The sequence below is a fragment of the Physeter macrocephalus genome, chromosome 5, assembly GCF_002837175.3.
Source record: "Physeter macrocephalus isolate SW-GA chromosome 5, ASM283717v5, whole genome shotgun sequence".
NCBI lineage: Eukaryota > Metazoa > Chordata > Mammalia > Artiodactyla > Physeteridae > Physeter > Physeter macrocephalus.
The window spans coordinates 76,403,713-76,428,712 of record NC_041218.1 but is presented as its reverse complement, the minus strand read 5'-3'; the positions used below and the strand labels follow the sequence as shown (position 1 = coordinate 76,428,712).

General features: G+C 39.4%; 1 protein-coding gene across 1 annotated transcript in view; it reads right to left on the bottom strand.

Moving 5' to 3' along the window:
* Positions 1-25,000, bottom strand: part of DNAH11 (dynein axonemal heavy chain 11) — a 326,309-nt gene that overhangs the window by 158,152 nt on the left and 143,157 nt on the right. Inside the window, 8 exon segments of the mRNA XM_055085043.1 lie at positions 800-950; positions 10,058-10,206; positions 11,509-11,659; positions 13,637-13,773; positions 16,040-16,117; positions 16,944-17,138; positions 18,360-18,452; positions 23,281-23,419. Coding sequence (XP_054941018.1) covers positions 800-950; positions 10,058-10,206; positions 11,509-11,659; positions 13,637-13,773; positions 16,040-16,117; positions 16,944-17,138; positions 18,360-18,452; positions 23,281-23,419 — 1,093 coding nt within the window.

Sequence of the window (25,000 nt, the reverse complement as noted above, 5' to 3'; positions counted from 1 at the left end):
CTAGTTTTGGGAGGGGGAGAAAAGAAAGGGAAGAGAGAGTGGGAGGCCTGTCAGCGTGGTGCCCGATGAGGTGGAGTTCAGAAGCTTTCTCTTACTCACCGGCCAACATCTTTAATTGCATGAATTTTTTGTATTCAAAAATACATTGAGGGCTTCCCTGGTGGCGCGGTGGTTGCGCGTCCGCCTGCCGATGCAGGGGAGCCGGGTTCGTGCCCCGGTCCGGGAAGATCCCACATGCCGCGAAGCGGCTGGGCCCGTGAGCCATGGCCGCTGAGCCAGCGCGTCCGGAGCCTGTGCTCCGCGGCGGGAGGGGCCACAGCAGAGGGAGGCCCGCATACCACAAAAAAAAAAAAAAAAAAAAAACACACTGAGCAACTTCTCTGGGCCAGTTACTTAGGAAACAGAAAAATAAATGTTACTATCCTGTTCTTCTTATTCCATGCAAATATACTTGGGAAGAACACAATGATTCAATAATGTATTTGGCACCTACTATGTGCTTGGCATTATGGAAATCTCTGGAGATATAAAAATGGTAAAAGGTGGATTCAGTCCTCTGGTTCACGGTCTTGTGAAAGAAACAGACCACAAACCCAAATGGTCATAGCATGTGATAGGCGTGTGATAGAGGATTGCAAAAAGCACTGGGGAACACGGGGGCTGGGGTGGGGGAGGGTTGGAGCAACCTAACCATTCCAGAAACTATTGCATCTTTTTGAACAAGCAAGAACTTCTATTTTGATCAAGCCACACTACCACATCAGGACTAGAGTGTGAAACGGTGTGACCCAGGACAAACCTGCACCAGGCTGCTCTCTGGAATAGAAGTGATGGTTTTAAAGCTTGTTCTCAGCTTATCCAAGCACGCAGGAACGTATTTATCAAAAAGAATCGTTAAATTGGCCTTTTCTGACTGATGCCGCCTTCTGTCTATCCAGCTGGCCACATACCTGAAAAAGAACACAGAAAAGCTTTTATGGAGCACCGGGCTTGAAAAGAAAAATTCAACCAACTCAAAAGCTTCCCCCTTCAACACAGCTTGGTCCAACACTTCAGGGAAACGTTGAGTGGGTTCATTCTATTTTTCAAATGGCAAATTTTAAAATGACCCTTTAAAAACTTGTTTTAATGGCCATTTTTACCTTAATGAAAAGAATGTAAAAGAAACTCCTAATAGCACTTAGAAACCCAACATAATAGACGATAAGTAGGCCATTACTGAGCATTTATAAGGAAGTACAATTTGTCATTTCCTAGACGACTGAAACTATTTTCAGAGGGTAGGCTTTATTTATGAAAACAGCTTGGGATTTTTCTTGATGAAAACTGGCATCAATTACTTAGTAATGAGAAATCAGTTACAAATAAAAAGGTGAAAATTCCATAGGGGCTATTTCCAAGTCCCTCCTTGTTCACTGGACTGAATGTAACTCTACCTGATAGCTGATAATGTGGTTCCAGTAAGTGGCTCTAAAATGGTATCTCACACTTGGGTACATGTATATGAATCTGAAGCTTATACAATGTTACCAATTTTGATACATTCATATCTCTAACATATTAATAAAACACTACTTATCAACAAAATGAAACATGACTTAGTAGCACCCACAGTAGTCTCTGGAAAGAAACTGTATGATATGACATGAAAAACAACTGCTCAAAGAGTGCTCATCAAATAGGAAGCAGTGATCACAAATACATATAGCTGCCACCAGAGACGCAGTGCGACCAGACCCATGACAGCTACACCTTGCTTTAAGCAAATCAGATTTCACATTTTTAATATCAGAAGAAATTAAGGCGAGATGATTATCTTAGAAAAGGCTCCCTTTGATATTCACAAGCCTTCACAACAGGGTTTTATTAAATATTCAACTACCTATACACTACTGCTAGATTTATAAAATATCTACTGTCAAACTTTTTCAGGTCCAAGAGGAATGATTTTCAGCTGAAGTCCAGTCGCATGATGGTAACTGAGAGACCACTTCTGGTGCTCCATGAGTTGCATCCAGCGGGCGCCATGGAACAATGGCATGCAGGTGTTAGGTAGTGGGGATGAAAGCATGAAGGCCACACTTACCCCTCAGCTACTCATTTTACTCTTCATAAGCTGTCAGAAGTGGAATCTTAGTATCCAGAGCTTATAGCGGGGAGCGGGGCAGGGGAGAGAACTGTTTAGGGAGATGGAGCTCTAAGACTGCCTGGGTCTTCATCCATTTTTTAACTCTGTTACCTTGGGCAAGTCAGTTAACCTCTCTGTGCCTCAAGTTTCTCATCTGTCAATGGAGATGATAATGAAATGCACTTCCTAGGGTTGTTCTGAGCAGCAAACGAGTTCTCATGTATTAAGTGCTTACATTAACATCTGGCATATAACAAATTCTCAATCAGTGCTACTCATTAGCAGAGAGTTGGTGGATTTGGGAGAACTGGGTTCAGAACCTGGCTCTGCCTCTCTGATCATCGCCTAAAGACAGTATGTTCCGTAGGGCTTAAGAGTTGGTAGGCAGTGCCCTGATGCATGTAACAAATTCAACCCCTACGGCCCACCCCTGTCTTTGGTCTCTGTGGGGTCAGAAGGCTGTGCAGGGATAACTAGGAGCTGCAGTGTCAACACAGCCCCAAGAGGGGGAAGTGGTCTTTGCACTTAGGGGACATGTAATAGCTACTTCATTGACCCATGTCGGCAGTAGCCAAAGTCTCAAAGGGAGAGCCGACCAGGCCCACGAGCAAATGATGCTGTTGTACCAATTACGTCCACAAATAAGAAAGTGAGTTCAATCAAACCAGGAGACGTGGTAAGAGCTGATCCTGACCGGGGGAAAAAAAACAACAAACCAAAATGACCCCTGCTAGAGGTCAAGCACACCACACAACGTTGGAAGTAAAAAAAAAAAAAAAAAAAGAAGTCTGTATTGTTAAATATGGACAGTTTTAAATTTCATGTATAAATTACTGCTAAATTTAGTGAACATTAAAAGACAGAAAATTACCTTCAGCAATGGCAAAAACTGAAGCTATATTTTTGTACTGTTGGCAATTCCTTTCACCTTACTTCATATAAAAGTTTCTCATGATTTTTAAAAGATGCTGTAGATTTGAACATGGCCAAATGAAACACACTGCTATCATACAACATACAAGTGAAAATATCATACTTATTTATTCCTTACTTACATAAGTGATCACCCACATTGCTGCCCCTGCCTCAGGAAATAGCTACATTTTGATGCCTTAAATGCATCATCTTAATGCCAACGTCTAGGTCACTAACAGAGAATCTTTGGCTCATCAGTGCTTGCAAATATATTCCATATAAGCAGCTGTGTTGCTCTTCTTCCTTCTCCAGAACTGCTATAGGCACATCACAGGAAGTCTAAAGTCCAGCAGTTTAGAAATTATACAGGTAGCCAAAGTCTTCAGGCTTCTGAAGACTTTTTAAATGTATTACTCTGTAGTCTGCAGTTGGAATCCAGTCATACAGGATAGCAGGAATTCATCAGAGTTCTCTATAGTTTGCCCCTCACAGCTACAGTTGGGTTTTCTATTACTCACAGTGGCCAAAATAGCAGAAGTTAAAAGGACCCACAGATCAGGAGTGTACATTGATGATTTCTGAATCTGTATGTTTACACCTATAAACAATATCCCAAGATGAAAGGATGGGACTGCAGGGGTAGAAGACAACAAGCTTATCCAATGTAGGTGAGAGAATGAGTGAGACAAAGGCAAAAGAATATTTTCAGCTAAATTATTAGAGAAATACAAACCAAAACTACAATGAGGTACCACCTCACACTGGTCAGAATGGACATAATTAAAAAGTCTACAAATAATAAATGTTGGCTAGGATAGGGAGAAAAGGGAACCCTCCTACACTGTTGGTGGGGATGTAAATTGGTACAACCACTATGGAAAACAGTATGGAGGTTTCTCAAAACAACTAAAAATAGAATTGCCATATGATCCAGCAATCCCACTCCTGGGCATATAACAGGAAAAAAAAAAAATTCGAAAAAATACATGCACCCCTGTGTTCACAGCAGCACTATTCACAATAGCCAAGACATGGAAACAACCTAAATGTCCACTGAGAGGTGAATGGATAAAGAAGACCTGGTGTATACATATATACAATGGAATATTACTCAGCTGTTAAAAAAAGAAAGAAAGAAAGAAATAATGCCATTTGCAGCAGCAACATGGATGGACCTAGAGATTATTATACTAAGTGAAGTCAGTCAGAAAGAGAGACAAATACCATACACCGTATGGTATCATCTCAGCCCCAAGAGTGTCCAGCCTTATGTCTCACTTATATGTGGAATATAAAATATGACACAAATGAACTTATCTATCAATACAAAATAGTAACAGACTCATAGACACAGAGAACAGACTTGTGGTTGCCATGGGGGAGGGATGGATTGGGAGTTTGGAATTGGCAGAGGCAAACTATTATATATATATATATATATATATATGTATAACTTAATCACTTTGCTGTATACCTGAAACTAACACAACATTGTAAATCAACTATATTTCAGTAAAGCCAATTTTTAAAAAAGGAGTATTTTCAGCTAAAGTAATAGAGAAAGAAGTATGATCTCAAGTTGTGGCTACCAAAAGTTATCTTCCAGGAATCAGACAAAATTCCAGAAATACTCCTGCGTTTTCCTATCATTATGTACAAGCCATGCAATACACAGTTTGATAGATCTCACTTTCACTTATGCTCACTTTAAATAATTTAAATAATTATAAATGAATTTAATTCATTACCTGTTTGTTTTTCCCTTTCCGTGCCTTTTATTCTTTTCTACTAGAAAAACTTCTCACTGATCATAATCTTCAGAAATTTTCTTCTAACTCCTGCTTTCTCTATTATCTCAAGATCTCAACAGACATATATGAACTATCTAGGATTCTTCCAGGAAACTTACTTAGAACTCAGAATTAAAATAGTATTTGATTTCTAGAGCTAGTCACATAATGATGTGACTTTAAGGATGTTGTTTGACCTCATACCTGTAAAACGTGGACATAAAATTATGCTTTTAAATAGCTCAGTGAACTTTAACAAAAATATTCCAAGTAACTTAAGCAATAATGGCACTCTATTTAGTCCCACAGAGATACTATGAACCCCACAGAGATACTATGAACAGAGTATTTCATCATCACTTCTAGCCAAAATATCTTATCAGTTCCCATAATATGAATTAAGAAAATATATTGCCTAACTCTGTTCACTGAAGGGTCTAGAAGCAATGACATACCAGTGGCAATAAGCCCTCCTAGCATCCCTATCTTGGATTCTAAATATCACTCCTTATACAAAAAGCAGTCACTTCCAGCTCCTTAGAGAAATGGATGAAAGAAGCGTAGGGGAAGTAAAGTCTGAGATGAGCCAGAAGCATCTGCGTTAGCCAGAAAGCAAAGTGCTCAAAGACTTAGGAGAACAAGTACAAAAGAACATGCAAGGGGCTGGCTTGAAGGGGGTCCTGCTGGCAAAATTTAGGGCAACTTGAGCATGCAAAAGAATACTGTTGGCAATGAATCATAACCCACTGAACTAAGACAAAAGAAGCCATGAATAGAAAATGACACTCCTCAAAAAGAAAAAAGGAAGGGGGGAGAGTGAAAAAGAGAGAGAGAAAGGAAGGAAGGGAGGAAGGAGAGTAGAAGGGAAGAAGAGAAAAAGTTCTTTACTAAAAATGTCACCTAACATAGGGAGACAGAAGGGTTGACCCACTTTGTAACCACCAATGGGTTATTCTTCGAAATGTCTGGCTTGTTCTCTTCAAAACTGTAAATGTCATGAAAGAAAAAGGTGGGTGGATATTCTAGATTAAAGGAGAAAACAGAGATAAGTAGATGCAAATGCGTGGTCCTTGTTTTGATGCTGGATTTTTTTTTAAAAGCTACAGAGGAAATTCCCAGGGTAGCTGGGAAATTGTGAAAAATTACTGTTTGTTTTGATAGTATTATATCAAAGATGAATTTCTTAGGTATGTTAATTGAATTATGTTCATATAGGAGAATACCCTAGTTCTTAGGAGACAGATGCTGAAGTACTTAGGGATGAACTGTCAATGTCTCCAACTTACTTTCTGATAATTCAGCAAAAATAAATAAAAGTAGAAAATATAGGGGACTACCCTGGTAGCGCAGTGGATAAGGCTCCGTGCTTTCAATGCAGGGGGCCCGGGGTTGATCCCTGGCCAGGGAACTAGATGCCACATGCATGCCGCAACTAAGAGTTCACATGCCACAACTAAGGAGCCCACTTGCTGCAACTAAGGAGCCCGTGAGCCACAGCTAAGACCAGGTGCAACCAAAATATATATATATATATATATTTATATAAATAAATATTAAAAAATAAAATATATGTCTCTCTCTGCCTGTGAGAGGGAGTGTACGTACAGCCAAAGGAAAGTAAATTGGGTAAAACTGTAAAAATTGATGACTGCAGGAAAAGCGTGCATGGTTGGACAATGTACTACCTACCACCTTTTCAATTTTTCTATATTTTTGAACATTTTCGAACTTAAAAGTCGGGGGAAATTGAGACAGATACTGGTTTGGGAAATTAGGTTGATAACTATATTGATCTCAGAAGGTAATGAGGGATTAAATGAGTCAACACATGTAAAGCTATCACATTTTTAATATTATGACATTAAAGTAAGGTAATAGGGGCTTCCCTGGTGGCGTAGTGGTTGCGCGTCCGCCTGCCGATGCAGGGGAACCGGGTTCGCGCCCCGGTCTGGGAGGATCCCACATGCCGCGGAGCGGCTGGGCCAGTGAGCCATGGCTGCTGAGCCTGCGCGTCCGGAGCCTGTGCTCCGCAACGGGAGAGGCCACAACAGAGGGAGGCCCACATACCACAAAAAAAAAAAATAAAATAAAATAAAGTAAGGTAATAAATTATCCAATAAATATGGAGTTAAAAATATACCACCCCCAACTTTAAATAGCCACTTTTTGGTAGTTCATTGAAAGTTTCTAGCAGTAGGAGGTAAAAATATAAAAATATTCTTTACAGAAGACTCCCATTATTTTGGATAATGACCTGGATGGACCCTTTGGTCACACATATGAAAATTAAAACCTACCCATTGATCTTAAATTAAAAAAAACCTCCATGAAAATAAAATCTAATGTTGAGGAGGGGTTTAACTTTCTCAAGAATGTAAATTGGGTGACTCTTCTGCCAAACTGTGACCTTTGACTTACGGGATAAAAGTCTTTCTTTAAATGGGGATTTAGACTGCTTTTGTTAGCACAAATCTCCGTATGTTATTAAAACTGAACTAGAGAGACCTTGGGAACTGTGAGATTCACTACTGAAATCAGACCACACTAGTGGGGGTGAGGGGTACAAGACTGCCTCTGCTTTCCATATGGGGGAGTCAAGGGGCACTGGAGATTCTCCATCAGCTAGCTCCCGATCAACAGAAGCATCCTAGGAAGATAGTCAAAATCCTAGCTGGGGAAAGGAGCTATTAGCTCAAGAAGAACTCTCCATTTTAGAGTTTTAAAAATCACTCCCTCCCCTAGCCAATGAAGGTTTACCTTCACAGAAACCTGGGCATGGCTCTACTTGGCTGCTGAGTTGGAGGATGAGACTTTTAGTAAATAAATCAGTACACAGAAAAGTAGCCTGGAGGAGTGCATGAGTCAGGCATCTGGCAGGGAACAGAGGTCATCCTCAAATTAGGATAATAGAGAAGGATCAATAAAAGGACTATTGGCAAAGGTTTGGGCGGAAGCAGGGAAACTGGACAGGAGAGTGCCATGTCATGGGGTGATGGCTGAGAAATGGTGAGAGCCCCCGCGGCTGCAAGGACAAGAGAATGAAGGGCTATCAGAACCTGGAAGCAAAGAATCTCATGGAGAGATTTACGAGGACCTGCTGATGAAGGTCACGGTCATCCTGATGTGCTCCTGCAGGGAGGGAGCCAAGGAAATGAATAGCCTAAGCTCACTCTCTTTTCTCCCTCATTTCCTGCCAGGGTTCCGCATTGGCCAAACCAACCAGAAGCCAGAGGGCAAGGAGCCCATTGATGTGGTCCACACAGGATGGCCGCTGGGGGCACAGAGCAGGGTGGAGGGGTAAAGAGAAGATATCTGACACAAGAAGCATGCCAGGCACCAGCACGTGTTCATGTGCAGAGCTCAGATGTTTCTACAGCGCATAGTGGGAATTCGAGAGGGGGTGACAAGGGACCACCGGAATGAATTATGGAAAGTGTAAGCATTTGAAGAGTAAGCAAGTGGGCACAATAAACTTGTTCTAAATCAAAGCATCACCACTGTTCATGTATGCATATTATGTGTATACATACAAACACACAAATGTTCACTAAATGATATACTTACATCTATGTGCTCCATACGAGCTATTATTACTACTTATTCACTTAGTCAACAAATATATGTCTTAACATGTGCAAGGTGCGAACAGGGTAATGTCCAACTAAAAATGACAACTGCATACAGGTGCTAATTTAATTATTTTTAAATTAGCCTAATTAATTAACTTTAATTGCTAACATTTTCTTCAAATAATCAAATACATTTTTAGCACTCTTAGAAACCTAAGATTAAAAAAAGAAATGTTGGGCTTCCCTGGTGGCGCAGTGGTTGAAAGTCCGCCTGCCGATGCAGGGGACACGGGTTCGTGCCCCGGTCCGGGAAGATCCCGCATGCCGCGGAGCCGCTGGGTCCGTGAGCCATGGCCGCTGAGCCTGCGCGTCCGGAGCCTGTGCTCCGAAACGGGAGAGGCCACAACAGTGAGAGGCCCGCATACCGCAAAAAAAAAAAAGAAAAGAAAAAAAAAGAAATGTTCACAAAAACAACAAAGAACCCAAACAACTAGATTAAAAATAGGCAAAGGGGGCTTCCCTGGTGGCGCAGTGGTTGGGAATCTGCCTGCCAATGCAGGGGACACGGGTTCGAGCCCTGGTCTGGGAGGATCCCACACGCTGCGGAGCAACTGGGCCCGTGAGCCACAACTACTGAGCCTGCGCGTCTGGAGCCTCTGCTCCGCAACGGGAGAGGCCACGACAGTGAGAGGCCCATGCGCCGTGATGAAGAGTGGCCCCCGCTCGCCACTACTGGAGAAAGCCCTCACACAGAAACGAAGACCCAACACAGACAAAAAAAAAAAAGAAAAAAAATAGGCAAAGGACTGAAATGGGCATTTCTCCGAAGAAAACACACAAATGGCCAATAAACACATGAAAAGATGCTCAAATGATTAATCATTAGAAAAATGTAAATCAAAACTGGAATGAGATACCATTCCACACCCGTTAGGATCGTTATTATAAAAAACAGAGAAAATAACAAGTATTGGTAGTGTCATGCAGAAATTGGAACTCTTGTGCTCTACTGATGGGAATGTAAAATGGAGTAGCCACTAATGGAAAACAGTATGGCGGTTCCTCCAAAAATTTGAAACAGAATTACCATATGATCTAGCCATTCTGCTTGTACATGTATGTATCAAAAATAATTGAAAGCTGGGACTCAAAGAGATTATGCCTGTGTTCACAGAAGTATTATGTGCAACAGTCAAAAGGGAGAAGCAGCCCAAGTATCTACAGAAGGATGAATGGATAAACAATATGAGATATATATATCTCTACCAAATGGAATATCATTCAGCTTTGAAAAGGAAAGACATTCTGGCACCTGCTGTAACATGCATGAACTTTGAAGATATTATGCTAAGTGAAATAAGCCCAGCACAAAAAGACAATTACTATATGATTCAATTTATAAGAAGCACCTAGAGTATTCAAATTCATAGAGAGAAAGTAGAAAGGAGGTGGGGATGCTGGGAGAGCTACTGCTTAGTGCATATGGGGCTTCAGTTTGGGAAGATGCAAAAGGTTCTGGAGATGGATGGTAATGATGGTTATACAACAATGTGAATGTACTCAATGTCACTGAACTTTACACTTAAAAATGGTTAAAATGGTAAATTCGACATTCATGTATATTTTACCACAATTAAAATAAAAGCAATACTTACGGATTCCAGCCTAAATCTTGTGGGTTCACGTACAGAATACCAGCCCTGGAAACAGTAGCTGGGGTTGCTGTCCTTAAGTGATGCACCTCGAAGAGCAGCCTCATAGAGGGAGTGAGAGCTATGCGTTCATTGCTGGCCAAGGTCAGCACCTGGACAGGGTGGCACAGCACAAAAGTGGCCATTTCATTAGGGAGCAAAGGCAAGGCTGCTAACTTTCCAAAACAGCACAAAGTCCTTCCCCCAGGAGAAGTGCCAAAGGCTATGAGCTCACTGCCTGAGCTAGAAATGCAGTCTGAATATATATAGGATGGATAAACAACAAGGTCCTACTGGATATCACAGGGAACTATATTCAGTATCCCATGATAAACCATCATGGAAAAGAATGTGTGTGTGTGTGTGTGTGTGTGTGTGTGTGTGTGTGTATATATGCATAACTGACTCACTTTGCTGTACAGCAGTAATTAACACATTGTAACTCAACGATCCTTCCTTTTAAAAAATGTTGTTTGTTTAAAAAACAAAAACAAATAAAAAACAAACAAACAAACAATGAAATGCAGTCTGAATAAAGATCTCAGTTCATCCTCAGGGGAGCTCGCTGACCCCGGAGGAACAAACTCACCAACACGGACTCACTCATGCCAACCTTTAAATAACTGTGGTAATTATTACTAAACATAAGACCCTTGTTTTAAGAGTTGATTACATAAAAAGGCCTGAATGCCATAAAAAATAAACTTTATTTAGAATCTGAACCATCACAATTTTAAATTGTCCTGTAGAAACTCATGCAAGTGTAAAGACCTTAGACCTGTATTTTATGATAGACAATGTCTTGGTTCAGAAAACAGTAATTACTCTTAGGTTAAGGGGGTTACTACTACTATTCTATAGCAATGACAATTAACGATTTCTTTCTCCTGACCCTAACAGTAGACCTTGTGTTGCTTCAATGGTGTCTCACAGACCTGTACCTTCACCTTTTGTTTTTGCTGGAAATTCTGGATTAACCATGGCAAAATGCTTAGGAATGCATACTCAAATCTGTAGCCATAGGAACTACTTAATTTCAAGAGCTAAATTTAGCCAATTAACATAGGGCACAAACTCATTCTTTTATTACCCAAGTAGTCCATACTTAAAGAGAAGATATAATAATAATTTACGCCTGGCTCTTAGAAAATGGTAAGATGTGGATGAACTAAACCCTTGGGTACATATCTAACTCTCTTTAAAGATGGTTACATTTATAGACAAGAAAAAATGTATTCCCTTAAATTCTTTAACAGTGAAATTAAGAGAATTACCAGGAAGGTGCCACATCAAAATAGTAATTACATAAAGAATATCAGGTTAATGCCTGAAACTCATATTAAAGTCAATAAGTGAATGGAACTCAGTGCACTCCAGGTGTTCCACTTAAGGTTTAGCACTGAGGTATTACTCACCTTGTTATCGTCCATGACAGTATTTAGTGATTCAATCCACATGGGATCAATATCGCCATCCAGCACTATCCATTTTGGTCCATCATGCCTAAGATTTGCTTGTTCTCGCAGAATGGATGAGAATAGACCTATAAGTTAAGAGTAAGCAATCCTAATGTATAATGGAGTTGAGTGCTATTTATTTCTAAAATAAATTTGTCTTATTTTTACTGCAAGCTCTTTTATTCAGTAAGTAAATTTGCTATAAGTTTGCCACCTCTTTGAGGTGGGCAAACAGCACTACTTCTTGAGCTATCCCTGAGATCTAGACCAATGGGCAAGTTTTACTTCCATGAGAAGGTTCCTTAACTTCTCAGACTGAGCAACCCCAAATGTCAAATAAAGATGATAGTACCTTCCTTGAAGAACACCTGTGGAGATTTATAGCAGGTGACGTACATGAAACTCAAAACTTACACCAAATGAAAATATTAAACGTTTTCATGCACATATATTCAGTATCTATTTTAGGCCAAATATTAATTTATTCCACCTTTCTCCATTTTTCTATAACATTATTCAAGACAGATCATTATAAAGCTAAAGTATTCAGAAGTGCGATACATTTCTTTGGGAAATGTGTTCACTGGCATTATAATAAGTTATCATTATCTCACAAGATGTAAAGATAGAAACGTTTAAAATCCAGCGTCCTTTTTGCTACGTATTATGCGTGTTTCATGGCACATTTAATAGCTGCTGACTGTTCAAAACTCAAGTACATAATACTATGGTGAAAAAAACTGTTTTGAGGCAGGTATGTGGAAGGTTTTGTTCCCTCTGTGAAGGATTTTGTGCAAAGATAAGTGATCGTCTATAGTAGAACCTGCTACCATAATTCATAAAAAAGCCAGCAACCTGTTCTAATGGACACTAATTTGAAAGGCTTTTACATATTTTCAGCATAAACAGATATTATTCCCTTCCTGCCACAGTCCTTAAAAAAAGAAAAAAAAAAAAAAAGAAAGCCTAAGAGAGCAAATTTTGACTGTCCCACAAATTAAGGAAGCAGGGTGTACATGATACTAGGATGGAGAATGACGAGCTCTGCTCCTTTGATAGGGTCATCAGGGAGGTCTTCTCTGATGTGATGTTTGACCAGACATTCCAGTAACATAAGGGAGCAAGCCGTGCAGGTATCTCCAGTGTTGCAGATGGTGGGAATACCAAGTGCAAAGGCCCGTGACAGGAAGATGCTTGGCGGGTTCAGAGGAGAGCAAGGAGTCCCGAGTATATGTGTAAGTCAAAGGCAGGGAACAGGAAATGAGATCAGACATGGAGAAGAGAGACTCAATCACATAGAACCTTGTAGGCCTTGGATAAAGGTTGGATTCTAACGGTGATGAAACACACTGGAAACTGCAAGCAGGGAACTAACATTCTGAAGACCACCCTCTGTCTGCTGCATGGAAAAATGAATCAATGGAGACCCGTGAGGTGCGACACCGCAAATACAGGCAAGAGGTGCTGGTGGCTTGGACTCATGCGGGAGCTGCAGAGGAGGTGAGAAGCACTGGAATACAATACGTATGTTAAAGGTAAGTAAGGCCTATAGGATTTGCTGTGAGGTTAAATGTATGGTGTGAATGTGGGAAAGGACTCAAGGATGATGTCTAGATTAGTGCATTTACGGAAATGAGAATGTGAAACGTGATTTTAACATAGGAATCTGCTTGTCCACAAAAGCTTTCAGGGGCAAGAAACATGTCTCACTGACCTTTGCCCTGGCACCCAGAATAGCACATGCCTGAAACTCAGTATCTTGTATCGGGCACTTTATAAATGTTCCCTGAGGCATTTTTGTTGACTTCTCTGCTGGTTTACAGGGAGCCCTGACATAATTGATGGGGGATAAAATACACAGCTCTGAGCACAAACCTGCTGAATGCTAATCGACCACTTAATCAAATCTAGTTTTAATTTATAGGTTATAAATGCTGTTGTGAGCTGCTGTATTTCCAATAACGCCAACCCATAAACAGTAAATCTACAACCATGACTAAAATTGGCTTGAACTGAGAAATGATTTTCTGGATTAAAAAAAAAAAAAAAAAAGAAAATGTTAGCACTTCAAAAGGGGAAATACTACTTGCCATCTTTCCATTCTCGGGTAGCATGATGTATGAAACCAAAGAGTTCATCTGTTGTCACAGCTTTGGGGTTTAAGTCATTCCAAATGGGTTTCTGTTTCATGTTAACATATGTTTGGTTCAGGGTTCTCAAAATCTGAAAAAGAAAGAAGGAAAAATGTTAAGAAAATTAATACTAATGTAAGCCAAATGGGATTTCTGAAGGGTTTTCCTTAGGCATTATATGTTCCTAGATATTCTGTGTATATTGAGAACGGGAAAAAATTTACATGTGCACATCTTCATTCACATCTTGAAAAACTTAATCCCACAATCCCTGAGGATCAGTTCACCTGATTCTGTCAAGAGCAAGTCACTATCAATTGAGATTTTTAACCATGTGTGCAAAGTAAAGGACTATATGTAAATGTGCTCCTGTACATGTTATTAAAATCCCCTCTGCCTGTATTATTTAGATTGTTCTTAAAATTTAGCCTGCATCCAAAGTGCTTAGAGGGTCTTACAACAGACTAATGGACCCGATCTCAGAGTTTCAAATTTAGCAGGTCTTGCGTAGGACTGATTTGAGTTCTAAGAAGGTCCCAGGTGATGCCTAGGATGCTGGTCTAGACATGCTTTGAGACCTAACGACCTAGAACAATAGTTCTCAGGAGGAGATCATCTTGACTTGGGGGAAGAGGATGTGCTACTGGGCATCTCGTGGGCAGAGGCCAGGGATGCTGCTCAACATCCTGCAATGAAAGACCAGCCCCCAGGACAAACAGTTATCCTGTACAGATGTCAACAGTGCTGAGGTTGAGAAGCCCTGTTCTAGGTAATTGAGGAAAAGAAGGCTTGGTGATAAGAATTCACAGGATAGGTCCGCTCTGGAGGGTCCAGTGGTTAAGACTCTGTGCTTCCACTGCAGGGGCACAGGTTCTATCCCTGGTTGGGGAACTAAGATCCCGCATGCCACGCAGCGCGGCCAATAAGGAAACAAAAATAAAAAATAAATTTAAAAAGTGTAAAAAATTAAATAAAAAGAATTCTCAGGATAGGTGCTTAATACATGTCTATTTAACTAATTGACACCTTAACCCAAATATCTGCCCAACTATCCTTTCTGCTTTCTCTGAAAAGCCATGGCTTTCATTTTAGATATTATCATCCTGATCTCCTCTCACAGGGGTTTAAAGGACTGATAAACAATTGCCAAATACTTTAGAATAATCAATTGCTAACTAACATGGCCCAAGCTTTGGTGCTCTAGTTCTATAAGCTTAAGCAAAGGTTGAATAGAACGGAATCAATGAAGACTAGATGAAAGAAATTGAATGTCTTAGAAATATTAAGCTTCTATTTATAGAAACCATTAATCTACGGAAAATTATAGAATTTAATTTTATCCTTCCTTGCACCATGGCTCACATCTGAAACTTACTTTAACAAAATAATTACAGGCCTATCAGTTATCTACGTTACTATTTCAATGATGACATTTTTCAGTAAAAAAGCCCTATACAGGGCTTCCTTTTACACATATTCCACTTTGGGTTCTGACCTAAATACTGGCAAGTTCTATAGACACCCATGCCCTAAAGTCTCACATGCCCACTCTGCTTATTTTTAGTTGCTGGTTACTAAATATGTTTATACCCAAGCACCCTCAGTTAAAATGCATGCAGTTCTGCATATACTGTCTGCCAAACAAGAAAATAAGTATGTTGCCAGGACTGTCAGTAAGACCAAACAAAATCAAGCAGTGAACTAAAAATGGGGATAATAGCACCCATGGCCTATCATCGTTGTGCAGAGTAAATCACACATAATGCACCTAGCAGAGTACATAATAAGTACTTCAAAAATGTGGTTTTTGCTTCCTCCCTTTCAAGTTTTGTTCTGGCCCTATAGAGGGCTATATTTCTGGGGGAGTATTGAAGAAAACTATTTGGGTTTTTCTTAATGATATGGGGAGGAGACACTAGGATAACTTGGGAAATATAAGAAAATAGTTTTGATCAGTGTGGGTAGGGCCACACCAATCCTATAAGCCAGGTATCTTATTCTAGAGTCTCTCAATATGTTTGCTTTGGATAAAAGAATCCAGGTATATTATTGAAAGATGCATAGAGCAGGATGGCATGCATCTAAGTTAGCGAATAGGATGCTATCTCACGTGGAGAGCCCAATCTTCCCTTAGTTTATTTATTTGAATGCAATGTTCTACTAGCTCCTCTCTCCCTGCTCCCAGTATAAAGGAAGAGTTTCAATTGATCAAATAGCAATGTTAGAGTCTCAGATCCTAACCCAAAATTATGAGCAACTTCACTGAAGGAAACTCTCAAACAGAAGTGAATGTAGGTCTCCCACCCTGCGCAATTTTGTTCCTTTCATGGCTGAAAGCTAACAGGCGTTTACTATACCTTGCTCTTTCCTGTGCCTGCATTTCCAATGACAAAGACAGAGTGTCGCAAGGCCAACAGCTCCTCAAGCTGGACAACCTGCAGGCCAAACAACCACACACTAGTTTCCTTTAATGAGTTTGTGATTTAAAAAAAAAATCTGCCCATTTTCACCCAGTTCTTTCCTTACAACTTGAGCCAGCCCCCACTGACAGCATTACATTCCTGGAAAGTTAGAAAAGATGACAAGGGCAAAGTATAGTTGCTCCCAGATCTCTCAACGTAGAGTATGGAGATGAGGATGAAGAAAAACCATTACTCGGTGAGTCACTGACACAGGCAGAAGTGAAGTACAGAGGTACTTGGTACATGGCAGGGGTTAGTTACAAAAATCAATGACTCTTTATGAAGTGGGACCAGAAACAGCATACGGCCAACATCATCTACAACTGACTAATGACTTATATCCTTTGAAATATCTATAACAGATAATCTGTATGTATTTTAACATCCATGTATTCACTACACCCCAGACAAGTGAACATATGCACAGCCTTTGATAACTCAGGTGATATCATACTTTTCTCCCCCATTACAAGCAGGTGCTAACGACTTTATTTCCAACTTTCTCTAACATGGAGAGAAAAGAGAGCAAAATTAATCTTTGGTGCACATCACCAAGAAGAACCAAGGAGTTTTATAAACTAATGAAAAGTCTGCTTCCATTGAAAACCATGACTTACCCTCTCTGTGTTTTCACCTTCTTACAGAATGCGACTCTATTAGAATGCTTTGATGTATATATTAAGAGCATCTTAAGGTCAGTGTAATATGTAAGTTAATGTTTTGGTTGAGTATCACTTAACCACAGTTATTGTCAATGCACCTCCCAGGGGCTGCCATGACAAGGAAATGATCCTTTTACTTTGAGGATGAAGCTTTCCTCGGGCTGCAGGTGGAGCTCCACAGTGGACTGCCTGACCATCTGTTCAAAGTGGGGCACTCTCCTCCGGGGCACCTCCAGGACTGGAAACAGGTCACCAACCAGGCCCAAAAACACAGGGATGTCATCAGTCACTATTTTAGGCATATTGAAGTCCCTTAATGCTCTCATGAGTACCTAGAAAGAAAAACAGAAAACATTTCATAAAAAAGCCAATACAGGGTCTAACAAACACCTAAACAGCTAAAGATGTAATCATGAGATAGATACTGTTCTCTGTTAGAATGGCATTCTATCTACAGGGAGGGTAACTGCTTACAAGGTCATATATCAGAACAGCAGAAAGCTCTGCTGATACCATGGATAACCTCAGACTAAAACCAACGAAGAGGCCCCGTTCCTCCCTGGATAATGTTTTGACCTTAAGAAAGGGTCTGAGGTACTTCTCTCTGTAATCTTCAAACTCCAGGATGTAAATTAACCAAGGCCATGAGACCGTTTTGTCCAAAATACTCTAAGAATCTCAGAATGATAAACTCAACCCATTTTTAGTTTCAGCTTTTGTTCTATTTTGGCTGAAAACCAAAGAGGGCTTTAGATTTTAAAAGCAGTAACCTGAACATCAGAATGACTTTTACAGAAAGAGGTAAATGCATGAAATCTTGACCCAATCATGAATTGTGACTCAGAGGAAGAGAGAGAAAGATTGGAAAAGAGAAGTAGAAAATCACATGATAAATATCCCTTAACATGTAAAGAAACTCACAGGAATAGACCTTTTTCAAAATCTCAAGCCATACTGCATCTTCACACAGGCTGTATATCCATTACTCTCACTACTTGTTTAATAGAGAAAAATGCACGATGTGGCTGTTATTGTTTTCCCCCACAAAGGATAGTGGAACATTCCCCTAGTAGCTATAAATAACCAACTAAATATATCATTGGTGTTAGGTGAGCATCCCCCCTGTTGCTTTCTTTAAACTCATCTCACAACCCATGAAATGGACATAGTTTCTTCCATTAGATTATGTCTTCGTGGACTTTTTCAGGATTAATATCCCAACTCAATCAGATTTTCTAAATGTTCCTCAGAGAAAATCAAACACTGATTACTGAATTATTTATGATCGCCAAAATACTTTTTGTGGCTGATATTTCAGAAGTACTTAGAAAATCACATTTTCTTTCATATATTCATATCCTTTTACTCAAGAATACTTGTGGACTTTTATAACATAAGAAATGCCAGTCCTCAAAATATCCTGTATTAAAAATAGATGTGATGCTTTTTAAAAAGTCGTGCTATGCATGACCCACCATCCAGATATATATACTTTTATTTGTACAAAGCCATTTAGCTACTCACTCAACAAACTCATATTAGCATTGCAGTACCTGATCTTCAGGTCTATTTTTATCTCCTCGTTTCAGGGAGCCAGCTACAACCAAGACAGATTTAATAGCACGAAGTCCCCAATCATAATGATCCTAAAATCAAAACACAGATATATTTTTTCAAAAATTTTATGAGGGAATCAGATTCTCATTCCAGAAGAAAAAGCCAAAAGCTAAAAGAAAAGAGTCCAGATAAATATGTGTCTTAATGTTGTAAAATAATATTCTTTTCCCCTCCTTGAAATTGTGAAAACCGTGTCCCTTCAGCGTCCTGCTTCTTTTGCCTGATTCTCCACCTCTGTCAGCAAATCTCTTCTTTCCACAGCGTTTAGTTGCAGTATTTGCCCAAGGCTCCATCCGCTTTCCTCCCTCTGTTCTCTCAGTAAGCCTGCTAACTCAGGGGTTCAATTACTCCAGTGGTTTCACTTCCAACCACAAGCACACTCCTCTTGTTTTCCACTGGTAGCCCTGCTATTCCACCCATTCCCAGCCTTGGATCTCTAATTTCCCTCATTACTCTTTTTTTAAATTTTATTTTTAATTTTTATTGGAGTATAGTTGATTTACAGTGTTGTGTTAGTTTCAGGTGTACAGCAAAGTGAATCAGTTATACATATACATATATCCACTCTTTTTAAGATTCTTTTCCCATACAGGTCATTACAGAGTATTGAGTAGAGTTGCCTGTGCTATAGTGTAGGTCCTTATTAGTCATCTATTTTATATATAGTAGTGTGTATACGTCAATCCCAATCTCCCAGTTGATCCCCCCCCCACCCCTTACACCCTGGTAATGATATCATATGATATTGCTTATGTGTGGAATGTAAAAAGAGGGTACAAATGAACTTATCTACCAAAGAGAGTTACAGATGTAGAAAATAATCACTAAACTTTAATAATCCAGTTTTTACTGTATTAAGTGCCAACATCCAGGCTGGAGCATCTGAGTGATTAATAAGTGGAATCTCCAAAGAGAAATAGAGTTACAGATGTAGAAAATAATCACTAAACTTTAATAATCCAGTTTTTACTGTATTAAGTGCCAACATCCAGGCTGGAGCATCTGAGTGATTAATAAGTGGAATCTACAAAAAGGGGTACAAATGAACTTATCTACAAAACATAAACAGAGTCACAGATGTAGAAAACAAACTTATGGTTACCCGGGGGTAAGCGGGGGAGGGATAAATTGGGAGACTGGGATTGATATATACACACTACTGTATATAAAATAGATAACAAATAAGGACCTACTGTATAGCACAAGGAACTCTACCCAGTACTCTGTAATGGCCTATATGGGAAAGAATCTAAAAAAGAGAGGATATGTGTATATGTATGACAGGTTCACTGGACACTTGAAACTAACACAACATTATAAATCAACTATACCCCAATAAAAATTAAAAAAAACAAAGTTCAGTGATTAAACCAATACCTCTTTGAGACTTCCACATTACCCCTACACGAGATTCCTTCACAGGCTCCGAGCTCCTGGAGCACAGACCCCATGCTGATTTTTTGCCTTCTAGGTCCTAGCACAGCGCACAGCACAGGGCAGGAGGCTCAGGAAAGACACACTCTATTAGCTGACTGACTGTATGTAACCCACCTTCTCTCCTTTGCCTTCTGTCTACAATCACGTAGTAACAACTCTTCTCTCAATGTCTCCCAGCTGTGCGTGTGGGAAAGTCACTTAACCTCTCCAAGCCTTACTACCATCATCTATAAAAAGGTAGATTAAAGTATCCACCCACTTCACAAGGTTGCTGAAGTAAAATGAGTTAATGCTTTGTAAGCAGTGAAGCAACACATATAAATGTCTATGCTTTTCAGTACATTAATAGATAATAAAATCAACTTAGTGGGTCTTAACCATCATTTTCGTTGGTACTAAAATAGAACAGAATGGAATGAAAAATACCAGGGTGCACGGCAAATAAGGGTAAGAAGTGTTTGGTGAAGATTTTTGTTTCAGTTGTGCTTGGGTGCATGTGTGTATGCATGTATGTGTGTACGCATGTATGTGTATATGCATGTATGTGTATACTGAGTCTCAACAGAAAGGTATTTTTTACTGTGGGCCATGGTAAAAATCATTTGAAAGCCACTGATATACAAAGAAGACTAGGGCTTGAGAGGAGGGAAAGAGAGGGGAAAGAGGAGGCCAGGGGGATTGGGGAGGGGCTAAGTCATCGCTGTAACACTATTAAAGGAGAGGATGTACAAAAAGACACATACACCCCAATGTTCACTGCAGCACTATTTACAATAGCCAAGTCACGGAAGCAACCCAAATGTCCATCGACAGAGGGATGGATAAAGAAGATGTGGTACATATATACAATGGAATACTACTCAGCCATAAAAAAGAATGGCATAATGCCATTTGCAGCACCATGAATGGACCTAGAGATTATCATTCTAAGTGAAGTCAGATAGAGAAAGACAAATATCACAGGATGTCACTTATATGTGCAATCTAAAATATGACACAAATAAACTTATTTACAAAACAGAAACAGACTTACAGACATAGAAAACAAACTTATGGTTACCAAAGGGGGAAAGGAGGTGGAGAGGGATAAATGTGGAGTTTGGGATTAGCAAATACAAACTACCATATATGAAACAGATAAACAACAAGGTCCTACTGTATAGCAGAGGGAACTATATTCAATATCCTGTAATAACCAATAAGGGAAAAGAATATGAAAAAGATTATACATGTATGTGTGTGTATATAACAATCACTTTTCTGTACACCAGAAACTAACGCAGCATTGTTAATCAACTATACTTCAATTAAAAAAAAACACAAAAAGACGACTTGGTGACACTCCTAGACATTTAAACAGTGCAAACAACTGCTAACATAATCTTCACCATTTTCATCAGGTTATTCCTTTGGTCAAAAATGTCCACTGATTCTTCTCAAATCCATTCCTACAGCTTAGAAAACTGTCAGTGGACTGTGTTCCTAACTCAGCTTTTCTGTCCGGGACAAATTTCTTTCCCCTCATCTCATCTCTGACACTTCTGTTGAGTTGGAGAGCCCTTTCCTCATCTACTCTACCCCTCGCCCCCTCTCCCTCCTGTAAGTGGTTACAGATGTCCTAGAAAGGGTTAGAAAGGACTGGATTTAAATCTTGCTCCTACACTTATTAGTTGGGAACTTTGGATAGGTTATTTACTCAGTTTCCTCACCTGTAAAATGGAACGAATAAGACCAAATTCATAGTATTTTTGTCAAGATAAAAAGCTAACACATGGTCCCTCTTCAGTAAATATTGGTTCCTTTCCTCCTGGAAACTATGATAATTTTTTCATCCTCTATTTCCTTCTAATTTTTATTGCATGTAAACTAAATCTCCTACATAGGTTCTTTGAAGTCAGAAATCTAAGTGTCTGCTTCATTTGTTCTGTGTTTACCCCGTTCATCGTCGTCAGCAATAACTATATTACTTGAATACAGTAAATGCTTGCTAAATGTTTAAGTATTAGTACTGGGAATGGGGTATGGTTGCAACTCCATGTATCCTGGGTCCGGTAACACTTTTTTCTTCTGACGTTTTCCCATTATAAAATTAAAAGGGGCTCATCGAAAAAAATTAAAAGGATATCACAAACAAGAATAAGGAAAAAAATTTAAAATACAATCTTAGTACCCAGAAACAAATGTTAAAAATCACAATGTATTTTCCAGTCACTTCATATGTATATAAAACACACAGTGTAATATAAAATATATTGAATAAAACACATGCAAATTGTAGATCACATCGACAGTTCGCTGTGCTGTTTTTTTGCATATAACATTGTCACAAGCATTTTTCCACATTATCAAATTCGATATGTTTTACCCCAGAATGTAAATTCACAGTTGTTAAAATGACAATATGAATTTGCATCTCAGATTCCAAATTTCACCCCAACAAAGGGTAATTTAAAATGAGTACATCTGGCAGTACAGGTAACTGAGTGGTTCCAGCTGTGATATTTTAATACTTTCATCCTGGAACAACTGCAAAATAACGTCACCAGGAATTAACAAGAGGTCACCCGAAGAATGAAGTCAAAGGTGACCAAAAAGCTAAATTTAAAAACAGTGATGCTGATATAGATGGCATTTTTGTGGCCCACCAGCAGCTTCAATGAAACAGCAAGAAGGTAGTGACTGGAGAGTAATGCATTTATTAATTTGGCCCATTTCAGAAACAAAGGAATTGTAGAGCAAAAATAAACACAAACAAAAAAGCCGAGTCTAACTTCAAATAAAGAATTACCAACAAAACGAGAAAATCTTTCATTTAGCATTTCTCAAAGGTTCTTCAGAAAATCAGCTTTCCCTGGCTCTTATGAACACTCCTGCCATCTCTCCCTGGAAAATAATATTCCCACAAGGAAAGGGAGACATCATAAAATTCATATCTAATTACAGCACTGATGACATTTAAAGAAAATCACATAGCCCATTGATAAAAGCTGTATTAAGTACAAACAAAGCCTTCAACTTAAAATGTCTCAAGTTTTTGTTTTGTTTTGTTTTGTTTATTTAACAACCTTTATATGTGCTCTACATTACTGGCTCCAAGTTGAAGATGAGGAAATTGAGGCACTTACGGACTAAAGCCATACCCTTTTTAGCACAAGGAGTATATGATCTTTTTGGTTATTTTATTTTTTTTTTGAATTTTTGAATTTTATTTTTTTTATACAGCATGTTCTTATTAGTCTTATTTTAATTTCAAAAAAAAGAAGAATTGTAAAATTCAGATTTTCAAAATTTTGTGGAAAATATAAAATTACTCCTAAATGTCTAACTGTAATTTGAGTGATAAATTACCCGATGTCCATATTTCAGAAGCTGTTTTAATGGGGTGTAAAAACCCAGAAAAAGTAACATAATACCCCTCACCTGCTTGGACAGGAGCTCCTTGCAGAGCGTGTACAATGTAATAAACTTGCGGGCTAGTGAGCGTGCATCCACAAAACCTTCAGCAACTAACAGGATTTCACAGATTAGCTCGATGTCAGGGGCCACCATGGCACAGGGTCTACAAAGTAAATATGAAATTTTGTTTTAAAATGCGATAAGGTAATAAGTACAAATTGCTGAAACCAAGTGATTAATGTGTACCAACATTCTAACCATTCCCAAGCAGGTCACAATTACCTCTGTCAATCATAGCTAACAAGACCCTTCACTTCAACTAAAAAATGCGCAGGAGTTACTAGACACCTAGAAAAAGGTGGAAAATCTGCAAATGGCAGAAGCACGGGTGTAGGAGCTGAACGGAAATCTGTGGGTACAATCGGTAAACTTCCACTGTAAGGTGTCACTGCACAAAGATGAGTGATGTTTTGTGCTTACAGGCCAGCCTTTATCTGTGGCCAGTGCTGTGCTGGTAAACAGGTAACAACTGGCTCTCCAAAAAATAATGTTTGCTGACTTCCATGGAATCAATACCTCCACCATGGCTGATTTCAATCTATCAACACGGTATCACTAAACTTGCAGCTGGCACAAGATGTGAGGTTGTACACCACCATACAGACACAAGTACCCTAAGAGCACAAGTATTGATAAACTAATTAGGAAATCACGAGTTTGAAGGCTTATCACCTTTGTCTTTAATAGACGTTAATCAAAAGTTTATATAATTTGGTTTTTTATTAGTACCTGTGCTTTACAGCCACCTCACAAAATTCATGAAAAGTTAACCATCAGCTCCTGGGCTTCCCTGGTGGCGCAGTGGTTAAGAATCCGCCTGCCAATGCAGGTGACACGGGTTCGAGCCCTGGTCCGGGAAGATCCCACATGCTGCGGAGCAACTAAGCCCGTCGCCAGAGCTACAGAGCCCGAGTGCCACAACTACTGAAGCCTGAACGCCTAGAGCCCATGCTCCACAACGAGAGAAGCCACTGCGATAAGAAGCCCACATACCACAACGAAGAGTAGCTCCCACTCGTCGCAACTAGAGAAAGCCCACGTGCAGCAATGAAGACCCAACACAACCATAAATAAATAAATTTTAAAAATTAAACAACAACAACAAAAAGTTAACCATCAGCGCTTTCAAGCTCATACCAGCCATCTCCAACACTGCCTGTGTCCAGCTTGGTTAGACTTTTAAGTTGAAAATTTATCAAAACATAACTTTCAAATTCCCTTCCTTTTGGACGGAGACTTCCAAAAAGTTCTCGCAGGACAATTACCATTAAAAGCAACATTTGAAAAAATTCCACTCAACTGAAGTCCAGTGCAAAGAAGGAGCCAGAGTAAATAAGTAAATAAGCCTGTCATTTTAGACTTTTCCAGTAATATTTACCCATCTGTTTTTCTGTAAATATTATTACCATCTACTGCAAACCTATCTAATTTTTCATCCTAAACATTCCTGAGTCTCTGGATCTATGTTATTGACTGCTTCTACCTAAAGTAGCTTCATGTCTTTTCCCACACTTTTTTATGTAAATAGGGGAGGGAAAAGGCTAGCAAATTTACTTCACTGGTACTTCCACTAACGCTGACAACTGATACTCAATGAGTATTCTTCATACCATAAGGGATGTTAAAAGCTTTTCAGGCACTCTCACTCAGTTCTCTCAACTCTTTTTTTTTTTTTTTTTTTTTT